The sequence below is a fragment of the Liolophura sinensis genome, chromosome 13, assembly GCF_032854445.1.
Source record: "Liolophura sinensis isolate JHLJ2023 chromosome 13, CUHK_Ljap_v2, whole genome shotgun sequence".
In the NCBI taxonomy this organism is placed as follows: domain Eukaryota; kingdom Metazoa; phylum Mollusca; class Polyplacophora; order Chitonida; family Chitonidae; genus Liolophura; species Liolophura sinensis.
Genome location: NC_088307.1, coordinates 10434643 through 10451430, shown reverse-complemented (window position 1 = coordinate 10451430; position 16788 = coordinate 10434643). Strand labels below are relative to the sequence as shown.

Below are 16788 nucleotides of genomic sequence, written 5' to 3'. Positions count from 1 at the left end.
ATGAGTGACAAATTAATAGTCCCAAGAACCTTATGTGTGACAAATTAATAATCCCAAGAACCTTATGTGTGACAAATTAATAATCCCAAGAACCTTATGTGTGACAAATTGATAATCCCAAGAACCTTATGTGTGACAAATTGATAATCCCAAGAACCTTATGTGTGACCAATTGATAATCCCAAGACCATTTCCCAAGACCGTTTTATATTTCTGATGTAGGATAACCAAGATATCGCAGTTCAAAGTAAGCAAAAACACCACCGTAGGGAAAATCGAAGGGACATCATATTCTCAGATTTAACCAATCATGGGTGAGATATTTCTACCACCCGATAAGGCATTTGTTTCTCTGGGACGCCATCCGTTCAAAAAAAAATGTAGAAGTATTAAATCAGCTGTTCTTTTGTTTGATTACGACGAATTTTTATATACTTTAAAATCCCTTTTAAAGAGACAGTGGTAGTGGAATACGCCTGGTGTAATTACCCCAAGATCTCAAAAAGGAGGCCACAATGCGTGGCGATTGGTCATAATAATAAGGGGACCGTACTTCGCATGACAAAGGAGTGTCTCGCCTCTAATGCTGAAGAGCGCAGGAACTGATGACGTAACATCGTGTTTCTTGTTTCTGCAAAATGGCGCATCCCATGGCCTCCAAGGGATCCTAGATTTAAAGGTGATTCAAAGGGTTACCAAGTATGTAGTAAAAAAATGTCTATTTTCATTTAGGTCTGTATGTACCCCTCTTCTAAAATAGGCTTGTTTTTATTTTTGTCGCCTTTTTTAACGTTTTCCGACTATTCTATCCCAAATATACAAATTTTAATGAAACATTCAATCATTTTCCAAACATTTAATAGTGAAATGAGAAACTGAACGATTTACCAAACCCTGAACGTCAAGTCCCACATTTAGAAATAAGAAACACAGTTGTTTTCAAAAAATTTTAACATTAATTCCCAAATATAGAAATTAAGGAGAAATTTAAGCATTTTAACCTAACTATTAAATGTATAGAAATGATACAACTCCCATTGTAAGGCGAATTTTATATATAGGTTTTCTATAAATGAGTAGGTCAAATGATAGAGGATTATATTATACAACATTAAGTAGATTGATATTAAAGTCGTTGTGCTTGCATAGTCCATAGTCTCACAAGTATATATACGTATACATATTTCTCAAAACTACAAATCTATATTTCGTAGACATTATAAAACCAGTGTCGGTCACGAAAATTAAGAGCTCTGCGCGGTCCATTAAATGTTTTTTTCGAACTTTCAAATACCTTTTATATATTTACGATGAAGTACTTATCATTCACGGAATGTTCATTACTACAAATTCGTCAAAACCAACATTCACCAACTCAGTAGTTGCCTGTCTTAACAGTCAGTCAAGTCAAGTCTACATTTTCATTCAGTCAGTGACTTATTGATGGATTTATCCGCCTAGTTTGCCTTGAAGAACACTATCCACCTTTGTAGGATATAAAGGAGACAATGTATGGTCCGCACAGAGTACATATTATTCGGAAATTTGTCTGTTTTGACGCATGTATTCAAGTAAAAGGGTAAACAGGGTCTCATGGTATGCCCTCTTATAATAACAGGGGAAACGGTATATAAGATGTCTGCATATGAACGGTAATACACCAAAACGCCCTGCGTGTGGCGTATAAGATATCTCGGCTTGTAGCATGCATTTGACAGACATTGTGGAAAAGGTCGTGGTTTCAGTCACTGTTATTAAATACACGTTATTCATTCACAAATTAGCCTGTCAAATTAAGAATACTACAGTAAAAGCTTAGAATCCAAGCTTTTTAAATTTTGCAGCGAGCGTAACACCCTTGTGGACAAATATAGAGTTCAGGATCTCTGTCAATCTGTTTTCAGTCTTTTCTAATTCCACCCAACTCTTGACTAGCTCTTGTATCAGCATCAACACATTTATGTACAGTTACCATCACAGCTCAACACATACCTATATTTGCATTCAGACCAGAAATTACTCACAGACCACGAGTTTAAAACTTGAATTGGGTAGGATGCCTAGAATATCTGTTGCCGTACACGGCTCCATTTAAACTGGCGACTGCTTCTCTCTTACATGCTATCAGCTTTGTTTACTATTTATATAATTGATTCTTGGACATTCCCTTGGGAACTGGTGTTTAGATCTTGTGAGTGTTATCACACTGTCATACCGTCACACTCTCATACCGTCGTCGCTGCTCTACTTTTACTCTCTGTACGCTGTAGTCTTTATATTGTTAGATTTTGTCTCATATTAGATATAATACATACTAATTTTTATCTCTTTAGTCATCTATTTATTTATTTATTTGTTTGTTCGTTTGCCTGCTTATTTATTAAGCATATTATCACATACAGCATTGCCTTATGTTGTTTTACCGTGGAAACGACATAAAATCATCACTGCACAATGAAGAAAAAATCGTTACGTATCAAACCATAAAACTTTATTTATTTGATTGGTGTTTTACGCCGTACTCAAAAATATTTCACTTACACGACAGCGGTCAGCAATATGGTGGGAGGAAATCGAGTAAACCCAGACAATCCACAGCTTGCTGTCAGACATTCCCGCGAATAACCGGAGAGAACGCTAACATGAACTGGGCTTCAATTCAAAGCGACTGCATTTGTGAATGAGTCCTCAGTCATTTTGCTGAGCAAGCACTTTAACTTCTCGGCCAAGGACGGATTCTTGAAGAAATAACTTGTGCCTAAGTTAATTAACTATTACTTCGCCGAGTTTATAAGCAAGTATGGGTTAGATCAAATGCGTAAATCAAATTAAACAAAAATTTTAAATAAAAGATAAAGAATAATTAACTGATTTAAATCTTATTTTAAGAGGGCGTCAATGAAAATTTACCGCACAAGACCACAACGGGAATACTTGAGCCATAGAATGACGACATTCGGAATGAAAGCGACAAGTTGTAAGTGACGTATAAAATCGCAGTGGTGCAGCATGTGAAGAACACAGTACTTAAAATAAACAAAACCATATTGACGAGGGTTCGCGGATATAGCTAAAGATCTTAAATGCTCCTGAATATCTACGTTAATGTCAATTTTAGAGGACACTCTAAAGTATAGTTATAGATGTGGAGGGCTAGCGTTCAATTAAAAGAGATGTCAAATGTCGACGTTCGTATACCAGTCGTCAGCCAACACGATACTACAGGGCCGTATTGGCATGGCCATACTTTCATATTAAATATAAAAGGCCACCGCAATCAATGCCAAACCAGTGCAGCGACGACAGGGTGACAAACAGTCACATGTACCCGTGAAATCCGGCTTCTCGTCAGTTTGCGTGCACCTCAGTTTGTGTTTTATTCTCACATTTAATTTGTAACAACTTATACGCAACATAACCACATGGCTTGAGGAGAATCATGTTAATTGGACTTATCAGGCGTCACTGGTCTAGAATTATTTATTTTGCCGTGTTAAATTCTTAGAAAATATATAAAGCACCGGCGGGGGAACTGGGCCGAGTCATGCCAAGGGATTAACAGTTTTCATTTGTGATGGAATAACGCAATAAATAAACATGCCTTCCCATGTAAGACCACATTGGTGAGATACACTGAGCCAATGTGCTGTGTTAGCACGTTAATCATTAGGCCACGCCGGACCCCCTTCAATGTGTTTTAATGTGATTGTATATATTAATTGTCATGACAACTTGATACTTGCTTGTATTAAATATTATTTCCCAGATAGAATAAAGCGCTAACTGATGTAAATTAAAAACAGGCCGTATTTAACCGGTAATGTGTGTGGCCATTTGCCATCTATCACACTATCGTCGTTATTCCGACTAGTTTCTGTGTTGACATTAATGGAAAAGATGATGCTCACCGATAATTGGTACGGAGTCCGGCTGTCCGCCTTCAGGTTTAATCCAAAGTTCAATCGTGAAGGCTTTGTACGGAATCAGTGTCTTGGCCTTATTTCGATCCTTCAGTCTTAGCACTTGTTTCTGGCCGATGAAGTAGACCGCTTTGTTTTCCAGATACCCCTCTTTGCTACCGGATGTGGATGACTGGACATCTCTTGGATGTCTCGCGTGGTGTTCCAGGACATCCGTTACGCGGTCATTGACAGCACACGCAACGGTGTTCCTTTTAAGTTTATTCCACTTTTCGGTGTGTACGTGATCGGATCGCTTGTGTAAAATGTCCAGTTTTGCCTGTTGCACGGCGTTTGCATTTTCAAAACCTTCGTCGACCGCGAGAGTATTTGCGAAACATAATTCACAATGCACGAAAAACAAAGTTAGAATAAGCAGCCTGTAGTTAGACATGGTTGCTCTGTTGTTGTAGATGTGGTTGTCCCGCTGTCGTGGATAGATTCCCTTGAGAGGCGTCTGGTGGTGAATATGTGGCCAGTCGTCTCGGACGGGACATCCCTTAAAGTCTACTGAAGGGATCACGTGGTGGTATTTGTCGTAATTTTTACAAATTTGTTTTTTTTTTTTATTTTGTCTGTCCAGCCCGCGTGCCGGTTCGTGTAGTAAGAGTTGAAGAGGCCTTTCTGGGGGATCTGACCAGACAAGAGAATGCCCATGCATTCAGCCAACAAGAGCCAGAGGACGGCGTATACCTGGGGACCGAGGGGAGCTGAATGCTCGACTGCTGTCTGATTGACAGAGACGTAGGCGTGACATTCTCAGCATGTTACGTATCAATGTTTATTTGTAAACAGGGCATCGAAGGTGCTGACCGGGGGAGAGACAGAGTAATTACAATTACAACAGGTGAATTCTTGGGTACGAAGCTCCCACACTCTGTACACAACAACCTCTCCCCCTACGGATCCACTCACCCCCACCCTCTTTTTCAACTTCGTACCTGGTCACCCGTCTCTTCTCCCGACTGTCCACACTACACACAGTCTTCAGGAGCTCCTGTTTAGAAGACGGCAATAGTGGCCTCAGCTAACCTGCTCTGCTGTGAAAACCAAGAATCCTGGTTGTCTGACAGGCTGAAACATTAATCAATTTAATTAAACATCACGCAATTAGTAATTAATTAACCGAATGCTTGATTTATTGCATTAGTTTCCGCGAAAAAGGTTAGGAAACTGCTGGTAAGCGAAGATCGTACCGGACATATATAATTAAGACGTACAGCATTGAGAGAAAAACCAGAGCATGCAGCGACGACAGTGTGATAGCTGGCAAATGTTCACACGTAACCCGTGAAATATGGTCTCTTGTCAACTTACCTCAGGGTTTTATTGTAACCGTTCATGTAAATACATAAATACTAGCAAAACTATACAGTGATGTTAATTGCAATTTATTAGACGTCTGTGGTCTAGAATTACTCAAAATGCCGTGTTGTCATCACATTTAACATACATAATATTAATATATACATTCGAACCTTATGCTTTTGTCTTCAAGTCTTGAAACTGTGTGCACGCTGTAAACAAAAGTTGTTGTTCACCATGCTGAATCGGTAATAACACGGGCTGGTTCAGCAGATTTAATACATTTTGTCTGCCCAACGGGTGATTTACTCTGTCTTAGCTATATTGGTTTTATTGAACACGCTGGTTGGCTATAGATGAATTATATCATTTTTATCACGATCTACGGAAAATTTGCATTTCTATGAATTCCAGATAGACTTTGTCAACGTCGTACTCAACAATGTTTCAGTCATATGACGATGATGTACGAAAGAATGTAACAAAATTATCTTTCCATGTTTAAAACAAAAACCTACTAGTACCTAAATCACCAGTTCCCAAATGAATAAGTAATAAATAATATATAATGCTGGTAACTTTATCGAACCAGGTATCCGTTTTCAATGAGGCAGGGAAGATTTTCGATTTCTACCGATGACACCCAATTCAATTTTCAAACTCTACCGTTCGTGAAAAAATTTTCCAGATTAAATACAAATACAGATATCTTAGTCGCACGTTGATGACAACTGTTCCTAAAAGGATGATATTGGTGTAATAAACATTAACTGTTATACAGCCCCTAGCCGTAGATTAGAGCCCGTAGGATGTTAAGCCACCGCACTCCGTCATGTACCTGACAAAATCTCTTGACGTAAAAGGCAAAGAAAGCACAAATGTTAAGTATAAGTATCGGGGGGGGGGGAGGTATTTTTGGCTTGAAATAACGGAGGAGTCCTTAAAGAGCATGTAATGTGCTTCCTTGTTGCAGGACGGATTTTCACCGCTCTTTTGTCTAGTGCTGCTTCACTGAGACGCCTTACCGGAGGCAAGTAAGCTGACCCGCCGGAGCCAATGTACTGATACGGGTCAACCAGTCGTTGCACTTTCCCCTTCATGTTGAACGCCAAGAGAGGAAGTTACAAATTCCTCTGTTAAAGTCTTAGGTTCATCCTGGAACTACCGCTACTGAAGCGGACGCTCTACCAACTGTGCTATCAGGGCCGGTGGTGCATTCGGACAATGCATTCATAGCTCTATATCCACATGTGTATGACTGTTTAATCGCAGCGTAACCATTGATCAAGTGGAGAAAAACCTGAAGCGATGTCAGTGGCAGGATCCAAAACGAAAGATTCAAATTTCGACGTTACGACATCGTTACATCGTCGCTGTACAGCACGGTGTTGTAAATCCGTGAATGGTAACATGAGCGGGTGTATATCAGTTTTATTTCCCGATATATTTATTTTATAAGATTTGTAAGGTATGCCATTCAACTAGTAATCCCTTATTGATGATTTCCCTTACTGTACATGTATATTATTTGTTGATGTTAAAAGCCAGCGATTTACGCCCACTGCAACCCCCTCCCCCCAGGTCTGTATATTGATCGACGACGTCCCCTCTGTCTGGGGACGTCACTGTGACGTCATTAGGTCGAGACTTAAACTAAAAACTTTTTTGCCAGAAGTAGCTTTCAGATCTTTGGTGGTTGGTACTAAGCGTCGTTTTTGGTCATGAGATCAACACCGAACGTCCAGTTTGTTTTACGGCTGGTGTACGAATGCCTATTTCGGCGCATAGATTTAGTCTAATGCTATTTACTATTTTACTTCACAGAACAACTTGCAACTCCTCTTCGTTACACAGGTAGTAGGAGACGCTGGGAGATAGACAAAGCCGTTACGGTTACCACTTGGGGTAGGAGAAAAGTGGGGGGGGGGCATGTCGGAAATGGGAGGAGTCGCGAATAGCTTTGTAAATCGCCCAATTACATTCCTCGTGCATCCAGCGTCTTTAAGACATGTGTAGGATATTTGTATGGAGTCAGATTCTATTCAGCGGCACTCCGATACAACCGGTGCAAGACCTCCGTCTATTGTAGCAGCCGATCATGGTTTACAACTCACTCGGTCTATGGACAAAAACCGCTCGGTAACATCTGACATTTAATTCCAAAACCACAGAGCCAACCGACTCGGCCAGCTTGCGGTGGGTCCCCGACGGTGTAACAAGCTAGCTCTAAGAGCCCGCCATTGTACAGACTTATCCTTGTATCACAGCTGTTTCAATGGGCCTCATGTTTCCACTAGGTTACTACAAGAAAGGGTATTAACCGTGGGGCACGCGCGTCTTCTGGGCGAACCGGGGAGAGAGGTTTCCGGGTACACTTCGGAGATACTCTAACTACCAAAGGTCTAAATTAACACTGTCCTACTCGACAGTGCCAACTGGAATTCTGGCCAGACCAACAGATTTTAAAAACTAATCATACTGGCCAGTGACTGCTAAACGGTTAGATAAAAACAATTGCTAAGTGGCCTTAGAATAAACCCAAATTGAGCTAAATTAACAAGGGACCGTATTTCGCCGGTTAGGTGTTACCAACTGCTAATTATCACACTTTGGTCGCTGCTCTGGTTTTACTCTCTATGCTGTAGTCTTTTAATATATCTTGTTAAAAACAAGCCTTGTGGTATCCTACAATGGGCTTGGTTGTGTTGTAACACTGTTACAAATATCGGAAGGACAAAAATCAAAAGAAATCAATGAATCGTTAATTCTTGGGATCAGTGCATCCCAAAATTAATTCCCTTTTATGAACTTATTAATTTACAGCGTCTTGAAATATTTTTTTTTTTGTCTTTTTATTATTTTCGCCAAAAAAATTAACACGGACGATACAAAAAATTTTGGACATAACCCAACTGAATGTGGCAGTAAATTGCAATTGCAGTGCCCATGGTTCACCTAAAACTTAAAGCTTCCAGACGTGGAATATTAATAAAATGAACACATGAGAAGTTATGATTTAGAACAACACGAACTGCAATTATATACAATATAAATGTTAAACTATAACAAGAATGTTTTTAAATGTCCACAAAATAGGAATAAAAAAAAGGATTTCCGGTGAATGTGTGCGTTGCTATAGTTTTATGTATAAACAAGAACAATTCGAAATAAAACCTCGCTGGAGTGGACTGCCAAGGAGTTATATTTCAACGTTAAGACGTGTGATCATTTGTCGACTGTCAAACTCCTCTGCTTTTATGCAGTAGTCTTTTATACTGTAGTAACCCTCTTCCACAACTCTCTAGTTGAATTATACGCCTGTATATACGTTTTCACAGTTTTAATATGCCGAAACACATTGGTCTTCGGTGCCAAACCCAAAACAAATTCATACCATGCACTTTTTTTGAAAACTACTCCATTAAACCCAACACTATTTAGTGGCAGAAATAAAACGAACAGCTTAGATTATGTTTTTGTCTTTTAAGGTCTCTGATTTATTTACACGAGTTTTTCGCCCAAAATGAAAACCATGTACTTGTTCCAAAAACAACTCCATGATAATAATGCAAATTACACTATATAGTGGCAGAAATAAAATGAACCATTCAAATGATATTTTTGTCTTTCAAAACATTTGATCTATTGGCATGACTTTTGTACCAAAAATGATACCATGCATTTGTTCTGAAAACAGCTCCATAACAAAGAAAGTCACGCTATACACTTGAGGAAATAAATGGACTATCCAAATGATATTGTTCTCTTTTAACACATTTGATTTTATTTACATGGGTTTCATACCAAAAATGGATACCATGCCCTCGTCCTAAAAATCATAGGATTTATCAGCGGAATTTTGACTGCAATTAACATAACTGCATTTTGCACCTAATTAGGCTTAAACCATGATGCTGGGTGTGTGTGAGCTGCTAGTATTTATACATTTACATGAACAGTTAGAATAACACCCTACTCAAGATAAATTTTCTGGCATTCTTTGTTTTATGATTGTGTCTTATTCCACTTAAACCGGGGCTAGAGGCTACATACTCATCTAACTCATCTAACTCATCTAACTCATCTGAATTAGATTGCCACCTTGAATATATGAACGGCTGCAATCAATGTGCAAATGAGATACATGGGTTTATTATCGTTACCTTAATAAGAGCATTTTACATGATTTGAATACTGATTTCACTGATTCGATCAGTCGATATGGTTAAAATATTGCCGATGTGAATTTAAGCCATATTCATTTACTCATTCGACAAGAACATACCTGGCGCCATTTCAACATCATTGAAAACTATTGACTGCTTCTCTTTGCATGATCCCGTCCTAATTTCGTACTTCATATAACTTCATCGTTTTTTGGAGGTTTTTGTTAGAAGTCGTTTTGGGAATTGACCCTGCGATTATTGACTTGGAACGTCCATGCTGGTTGACGGCTGGTATACGAATGTCTGTTTCGACGCATAGATAAATTCACTGTTACGGGTGACCATTGCCAACTATCACACTGTCGCAGTCTGTTCCAGATCTACTCTCTACGCTATACCCTTTTATATGTTATGTTTACAATTTAGAGGGTAGATGCTCAGACACAAACGCCTGTGTTCACATATTTTGTAATTTTCTTCAACTTTCACACCAGTACAACTCTTACTGACAGGTTTTGACAGAGCAAACCGTTCAGGGTCTCAAGGCTTTGTGTTACATACTTCTGTCGAAATCCGCTTAACCCCAATGGTTTTGCACATACTTGCTGATTGTATTCAACGCTGTCACGAAGCGATCTTAGTCTTAAGTCAAAGTTTCAAATCACATTAAAGTTGTTATTTCTTACGTATAAAAGCCAGAATATTGCTTGACAGCTTAAATTCTGGATAAAACGATGTTAAACAAATTTCAGCTGAAATAACGGAAAGGAACATACCAATTATAATAACTGAAATTTTGACTTAAGTCTAAGATCCTTTCTTGATACTGGGAGACAAGTGTCTCCCACCAATGTGGCCGCTGTGAGTTCACGTACAGCACATGCTGGTTTAATCCCCGGTCGTACGTGGAAAGGTCTGTCAGCAACGTACGGATTGTGTGGGTTTCCCCTAGGCTCTGCTCGTTTTTTCTCCTATACTGGCCGCTGTCATGAAAGTGAAATATTCTTGAGAGCGGCTTAAAACGTCAATAACATGAGTAAATAAATTAAAGCATCTATTTGTGTTAGAATTACATAATATTTAGTACCTGAGGAATATGAAATTTAAGTTTGATTTTAGCTGAAATACCTGTGACTGCAAACGATTTTACATGTAGGTTTTGCGTGCTTGAGAAATACCGATTCTATGTACCAGTTTTTCTCTCACGATAAGTAAGTTAATAATAAAACTGCATGACTCTGGATGCGCACCTGATAAAATCGTCTGTGTGATTGAATGCAAAGTAAATTTTAGTGTAAACGACAGATGGCTAAGTTTCTCTTTTTGGGGTGGAGTGGTTGGGGGTGGGAGCGGGGGTGCGTGCCAATTCACTTGATTCGAACTTCACAGCTGGTGTAGACCCTACAACTCCATCATGCCTTTTATTATTCATGTAAACCGTTTAAAGTTTATTTAAAGCCATTTACATTTTATTTAAAGCCCTTTACAATTGAAATAATGCCTTTCATTGTATATATAAAGCCCTTTATTACTTATATACAGTTTAAGGTGAAATTTTTATGATTTTTGATCAATGGTAAGAGTAATAATTTACATCGTGTAATATATTTATTATTTCGCTTTCAACGTATGTGTTATATAGAACATCGTTATTATTATTATTATTATTAAAAATGTTGGCGTGTGCCAGTCCCAAATGGGGCTGATTTGAACGCAGTTATCTAAACGCCAGAGTGTAAAATATGTTATGTGTACTTGCTTTACAACAGAGAAATATTTAAGTCAAAAACAAAAAACGTATGACATAAATAAACAATCGGTTTGATTTCGATCATATATTTGATAAAACATTACCCGAATATTCGTTTGTTTTATAAATATTTCATGTATGGCTATTTCTATATGTTGCTTTGAAGGAATGAAACTCTCTTTTACATGTACATTACAAGTTGTCCATATAAAAGACTTACAGCATAGCAAGTAAAACCAGAGCAGCGACGACAGTGTGATAGCTGGCAAACGGGCAAACGTAACCGGTGAAGTACGGCTACAGCATAGGGAGTAAAACCAGAGCAGTGGTGACAGTGTGATAGACGTACAACATAGAGAGTAAAACCAGAGCATCGACGGCAGTGTGATAGACGTACAACATAGACAGTAAAACCAGAGCAGCGACGACAGTGTGACAGACGTCCAACATAGACAGTAAAACCAGAGCAGCGACGACAGTGTGATTGACGTACAACATACACAGTAAAACCAGGACAGCTACGACTGTGTGATAGACATTTTGAAAATGTCATAGCTAACTTTACATGCCAGTTGACACTGGGCAGGCAAATGTCAGATAAGATTTTAAAGGTGGAGAAAACATAAAAATGACATAAAAGTCAGATGAAAGAGTGCGAAAAGTTATTCCTAAATATGGTCTTCAATATTTTTTCCGATTTTTCCTTAAGGAGAAAAAGACACTTGAAAATAACTTTTGTAAGGTGGGTAGTTGGGGCATAACCTTGGTATTTATAGTTTTTGTTTAATAATGTCATATATGAGGATGTAACACAGGTTTAATAAATATTTTTACACTACGATGTGTTATTTCAGCTAATAAATGTATTAAACCTCAATTTAGATCACATTTATATTTTTGATATGTTCATAAATATTATCATGATTTAGGTTAAATGCATATGTTTCGATATAAACAACAAATTTACATGTACATTCAAATAACTTTATTAGACATGCATCACACCCTTATTTAGAACATTATTATGCAACAACGATAAATACCAAAACTTGGTTCCAAATACCCACCGTACAAAAATATTTTTAAGTACAATTTTCTCTTGAAAAAAAATCCAAAAAAATAATATTGATCGTATTTGCAAATAAGTTTTTACACTCCTTCTGATTTTGGCATCATTTTTATGTTTCCTTCTCTTTTAATGACTTAATGTCATAAAATAAAAAAAAATAAAAAAACAGGCTTTTGGGACGGCTACAACATTTTGTATGCAAAACCCTGTGATAAACTGACGTCATATTTTTGCTGTTTTCATCTCTGACTGCTCTATGTTTAATATCCACATATCCACACATTGAAATTTGTAATAAGCGAGTTTATTTAAACTTAGATTCCCCCCTATAACTGACGATTCCATTGACAAGAACAAGTTTTTGAAATGATGTTTGCTGATCTTTATCCGTTCTCATAATTCGGGATGCACTCATATATAATACGTTTTAATTGGTTTGGAGTCTTTTTTTAATCTTCAGTTTATACTCACTTATTTTTATTGGATTTGCGCTCAGAAAATGCCAGCAGTCGCACTTCTGTAACAAGAGGCGAGTGTTGAAGATGTTCGCACGTTGGAGCTCTCCACTGGTGTTTTTGAAGAGCTCATAAAGGAACTAGAAGTATCGGCGACACGTTGGTGAACGTTATTGAGCTCTGCACAATTATGATGTTAACCGTCATTATGTTGTTTCTGTGAGCCTATACAGAGGTAGCTGGTTTTGAAGGAGAGCAAGCCCAAAGAATATCGTGCCGCAAGAGTACCGGTCTATAGGATATTCATGCCCAGAGCAAGCGAACGTTTCTTTAAAGGATACACTTTGAGAAAGTTACTCGTGGGACCACCGGCAGAGCATCAACCTCGTCTTTTGGAAACCTTCAAACTAAATATCAGGACAGATAAATCCAAGAAAAAAAAATCAGCACGCATTATAAGCCTTTAATTTCAAGGTTACGTTATAATGTCGAACAACCCCCCTAATAGAATATTAGTGCACCCGTGACCCATAGATCTTCGTCAATACACAATATATAGTCATGTAATGATACTCGCTATGGGAAGACGATGTCACTGAGGGACCAAACTTTTTTTGTACTAGTTCGTGAAAAAGGAAATATTACTAAATTAAATTAATTTTTATTAAAAGAAAAATTTCACTGATAGTTGCATGATTTCCATGACGTTACTCTAAGCAAATGCACTTATAAATTTGCAAGTATGAAGAATATTTCTCTTACATGTAGGTTCTCATGTTAATCAGAGCTCCTAAGAAACAATTTTATCTCAACTTAAGAAACTTTTCGAACCTAAGCGTCAATTTCGACAGTTATATAGAAAACGATAAAGGGGCGTTCCGAGCCGATAATCTCAAGGTTCATTTCCAAGGTAACATAAAACACTAGTTTTGAAAGAAATATGTAAAAAAAAATAATATACAAGTAACAAATAAAGCTGGCAATATGTAAGAAGAGAAGGTGGCATCAGAGCAGGGAAAACAGTCGATATTCTACGCACGACATCCAATTCAAATTTCAAACTAGTATTCAGTGGGCAATTTTCACATGGAATAGGCCTGGAAATCGCGTTTTGGTTACAACTATTCATAAACACATCATGTTGATGTATTAAAATCGGAAGCTTTTATACATCTTTTTCCATGCAGCTCTCCTTGTTTCGGCTGCGACTTCAAGGCAGGAGATTCGTCACTCATATATTTGTGGGTGGTTTTATGGGGACACACCAGTTTCCGCCACCCATAAACCTGACAGCTGTTAGGGCTACATTCCTGTGCCGTTGTTTAAAAATTAATATTCCTCCGAGATATTAGTAATATTCTTGAGTATGAGGTCAAACGCCCATCAAATAAAAAAAAACAAATAAATAATTTAATAAATTTTAGAAAATATCAGACATTTCAGAAAACGGGAGAGGGCTAAGAGGAAGCCCTCTCATTCTTAGACTTTAGAGTAAGGAAAGTTTCCCAATCATAGTTCAGACCGTCAACCGATAAATCAATAAGTCAAGTTCCAAAAGGCCAGTTTAATGAATAAAATGTGCATCACAGTATGCTAGAAATATGTGTGTTACTGTAACGGAACGCCATATACACAGGAGTAACTTGATATGAATCCGCAAGTTTCATTATTTTCGAGTTCAATTTATGCTCTTCATCGAGGGCGTTCTTTGTTACTCGGCCACCAAACGCCCATTATAGGAAAGTCTGAATATCAAATATACCCGGTATACATGGTACGTAAATGTTTCAATAACAGACAATAATAATATCAACCCCCCCTCCCCCCACCATCCCCCACCATCACCGTGAAGAGTATGAAAGTGTGCCCGAAACTTACTTACATACTGCATTGAGCAGTATGGAAGTGTGTTTTAAACTGTATGCAGTCGATGAAACCTGCAATTACAGGAGTATGAAAGTGTGTCCGAAAACCGCATGCAGTTGCTATAACCTGCTTGTACATGGGGTATGGAAGTGTGTCAGAAAACTGAATGCACCCCCGAAACCTGCACTAAGAAAAGTATACCGATGTGTCCGAAAACTACACACAGTTGCTGAAAACTGCACTTACAGGGGTATGGAAGTGTGTCCGAAAACTGCATGCAGTTGATTAAACCTATATGTATACAGGAGTTTGAAAGTGTGTCACAAAACCGCATGCAGCTGATAAAACCTGCTTGTACAGGGGTATGGAAATGTGTCCAAAAACTGCATGCAGTATACATGTATGTATACAGAAGTTGGAAAGTGTGTCAGAAAACCGCATGCAGTTGATAAAGCCTGCTTGTACCGGGGTATGGAAGTGTGTCCGAAAACTGAATGCAGCCGCGAAACCTGCATTCAGAGAAGTATACCGATATATCCGAAAACTACACACAGTTGCCAAAAACTGCACTTACAGGAGTATGGAAGTGTTTCCGAAAACTGCATACAGTTGATTAAACCTAAATGTATACAGGAGTTTGAAAGTGTGTCACAAAACCGCATGCAGCTGATAAAACCTGCTTGTACAGGGGTATGGAAATGTGTCCAAAAACTGCATGCAGTATACATGTATGTATACAGAAGTTTGAAAGTGTGTCACAAAACCGCATGCAGTTGATAAAGCCTGCTTGTACCGGGGTATGGAAGTGTGTCATAAAACTGAATGCAGCCGCGAAACATACATTCAGAGAAGTATACCGATATATCCGAAAACTACACACAGTTGATAAAAACTGCTTCTACATGGGTATGGAAGTGTGTCAGAAATTTGCATGCAGCCGCGAAACCTGCACTAAGAGAAGCATAACGATGTATCTGAAAACTACATAGGGCCTACAGTTGCCGAAAACTGCACTTACGGGAGTATGGAAGTGTACCCGAAAACTGCATGCAGCCGCGAAACAAGAGAAGTATGACCATGTACCCGAAAAATACACACGGTTGTTGAAAACTGCACTTACAGGGGTATGGAAGTGTGTCCAAAAACTGCATGAGGTTGATAAAACCTGTATGTATACAGAAGTTTGAAAGTGTGTCAGAAAACCGCATGCAGTTGATAAAACCTGCTTGTACGGGGGTATGGAAGTGTGTCCAAAAACTGAATGCAGCCGCGAAACATACATTCAGAGATGTATATCGATATATCCGAAAACTACACACAGTTGCTGAAAACTGCACTTACAGGAGTAAGGAAGTGTGTCATAAAACTGCATGCAGCCGCGAAACCTGCATTCAGAGAAGTATACCGATGTATCCGAAAACTACGCACAGTTGCTGAAAACTGCAATTACAGGAGCATGGAAGTGTGCCCGAAAACCGCATGCAGTTGATAAAAACTGCTTCTACATGGGTATGGAAGTGTGCCCGAAAACTGCATGCAGCCGCGAAACCTGCACTAAGAGAATTATAACGATGTATCCGAAAACTACATACAGTTGCTGAAAACTGCACTTACAGGAGAATGGAAGTGTGTCCGAAAACTGAATGCAGCCGCGAAACCTGCATTCAGAGAAGTATACCGATATATCCGAAAACTACACACAGTTGCTGAAAACTGCACTCACAGGAGTATGGAAGTGTGTCCGAAAACCGCATGCAGTTGATAAAACCTATATGTATATAGAAGTTTGAAAGTGTGTCACAAAACCGCATGCAGTTGATAAAACCTGCTTGTACAGGGGAATGGAAGTGTGTCAGAAATCTGCATGCAGACGCGAAACCTTTATTCAGACAGGCATACCGATGTATCCGAAAACTACATACAGTCGCTGAAAACTGCACTTACAGGGGTATGGAAGTGTGTCAGAAAACTGCATGCAGTTGATAAAAACTGCTTCTACATGGGTATGGAAGTGTGTCAGAAAACTGCATCCAGTCACCAAACCTGCACTAAGAGAAGCATACAGATGTATCCAAAAACTACATACAGTTGCCGAAAACTGCACCTACAGGAGTATGGAAGTGTACTCGAAAACTACATGCAGTCGCTGAAAACTGCAATTACAGGAGAATGGAAGTGTGTCCGAAAACTGAATGCAGCCGCGAAACCTGCATTCAGA

The 16788-nt window shown here is 38.7% G+C and overlaps 1 protein-coding gene across 1 annotated transcript in view; it reads right to left on the bottom strand.

Moving 5' to 3' along the window:
* LOC135480847 (pappalysin-1-like) overlaps nt 1-6364 on the bottom strand; it is a 32936-nt gene extending 26572 nt beyond the window's left edge. The window contains exons 1-3 of the mRNA XM_064760776.1: nt 6290-6364; nt 4875-4956; nt 3909-4592 (exon numbers count right to left, since the gene is read on the bottom strand). Of these exons, the coding sequence (XP_064616846.1) occupies nt 3909-4592; nt 4875-4956; nt 6290-6364 (841 nt within the window). The remainder of the gene's footprint in view (nt 1-3908; nt 4593-4874; nt 4957-6289) is intronic.
* Between the last annotated feature and the right edge of the window lie 10424 nt (nt 6365-16788).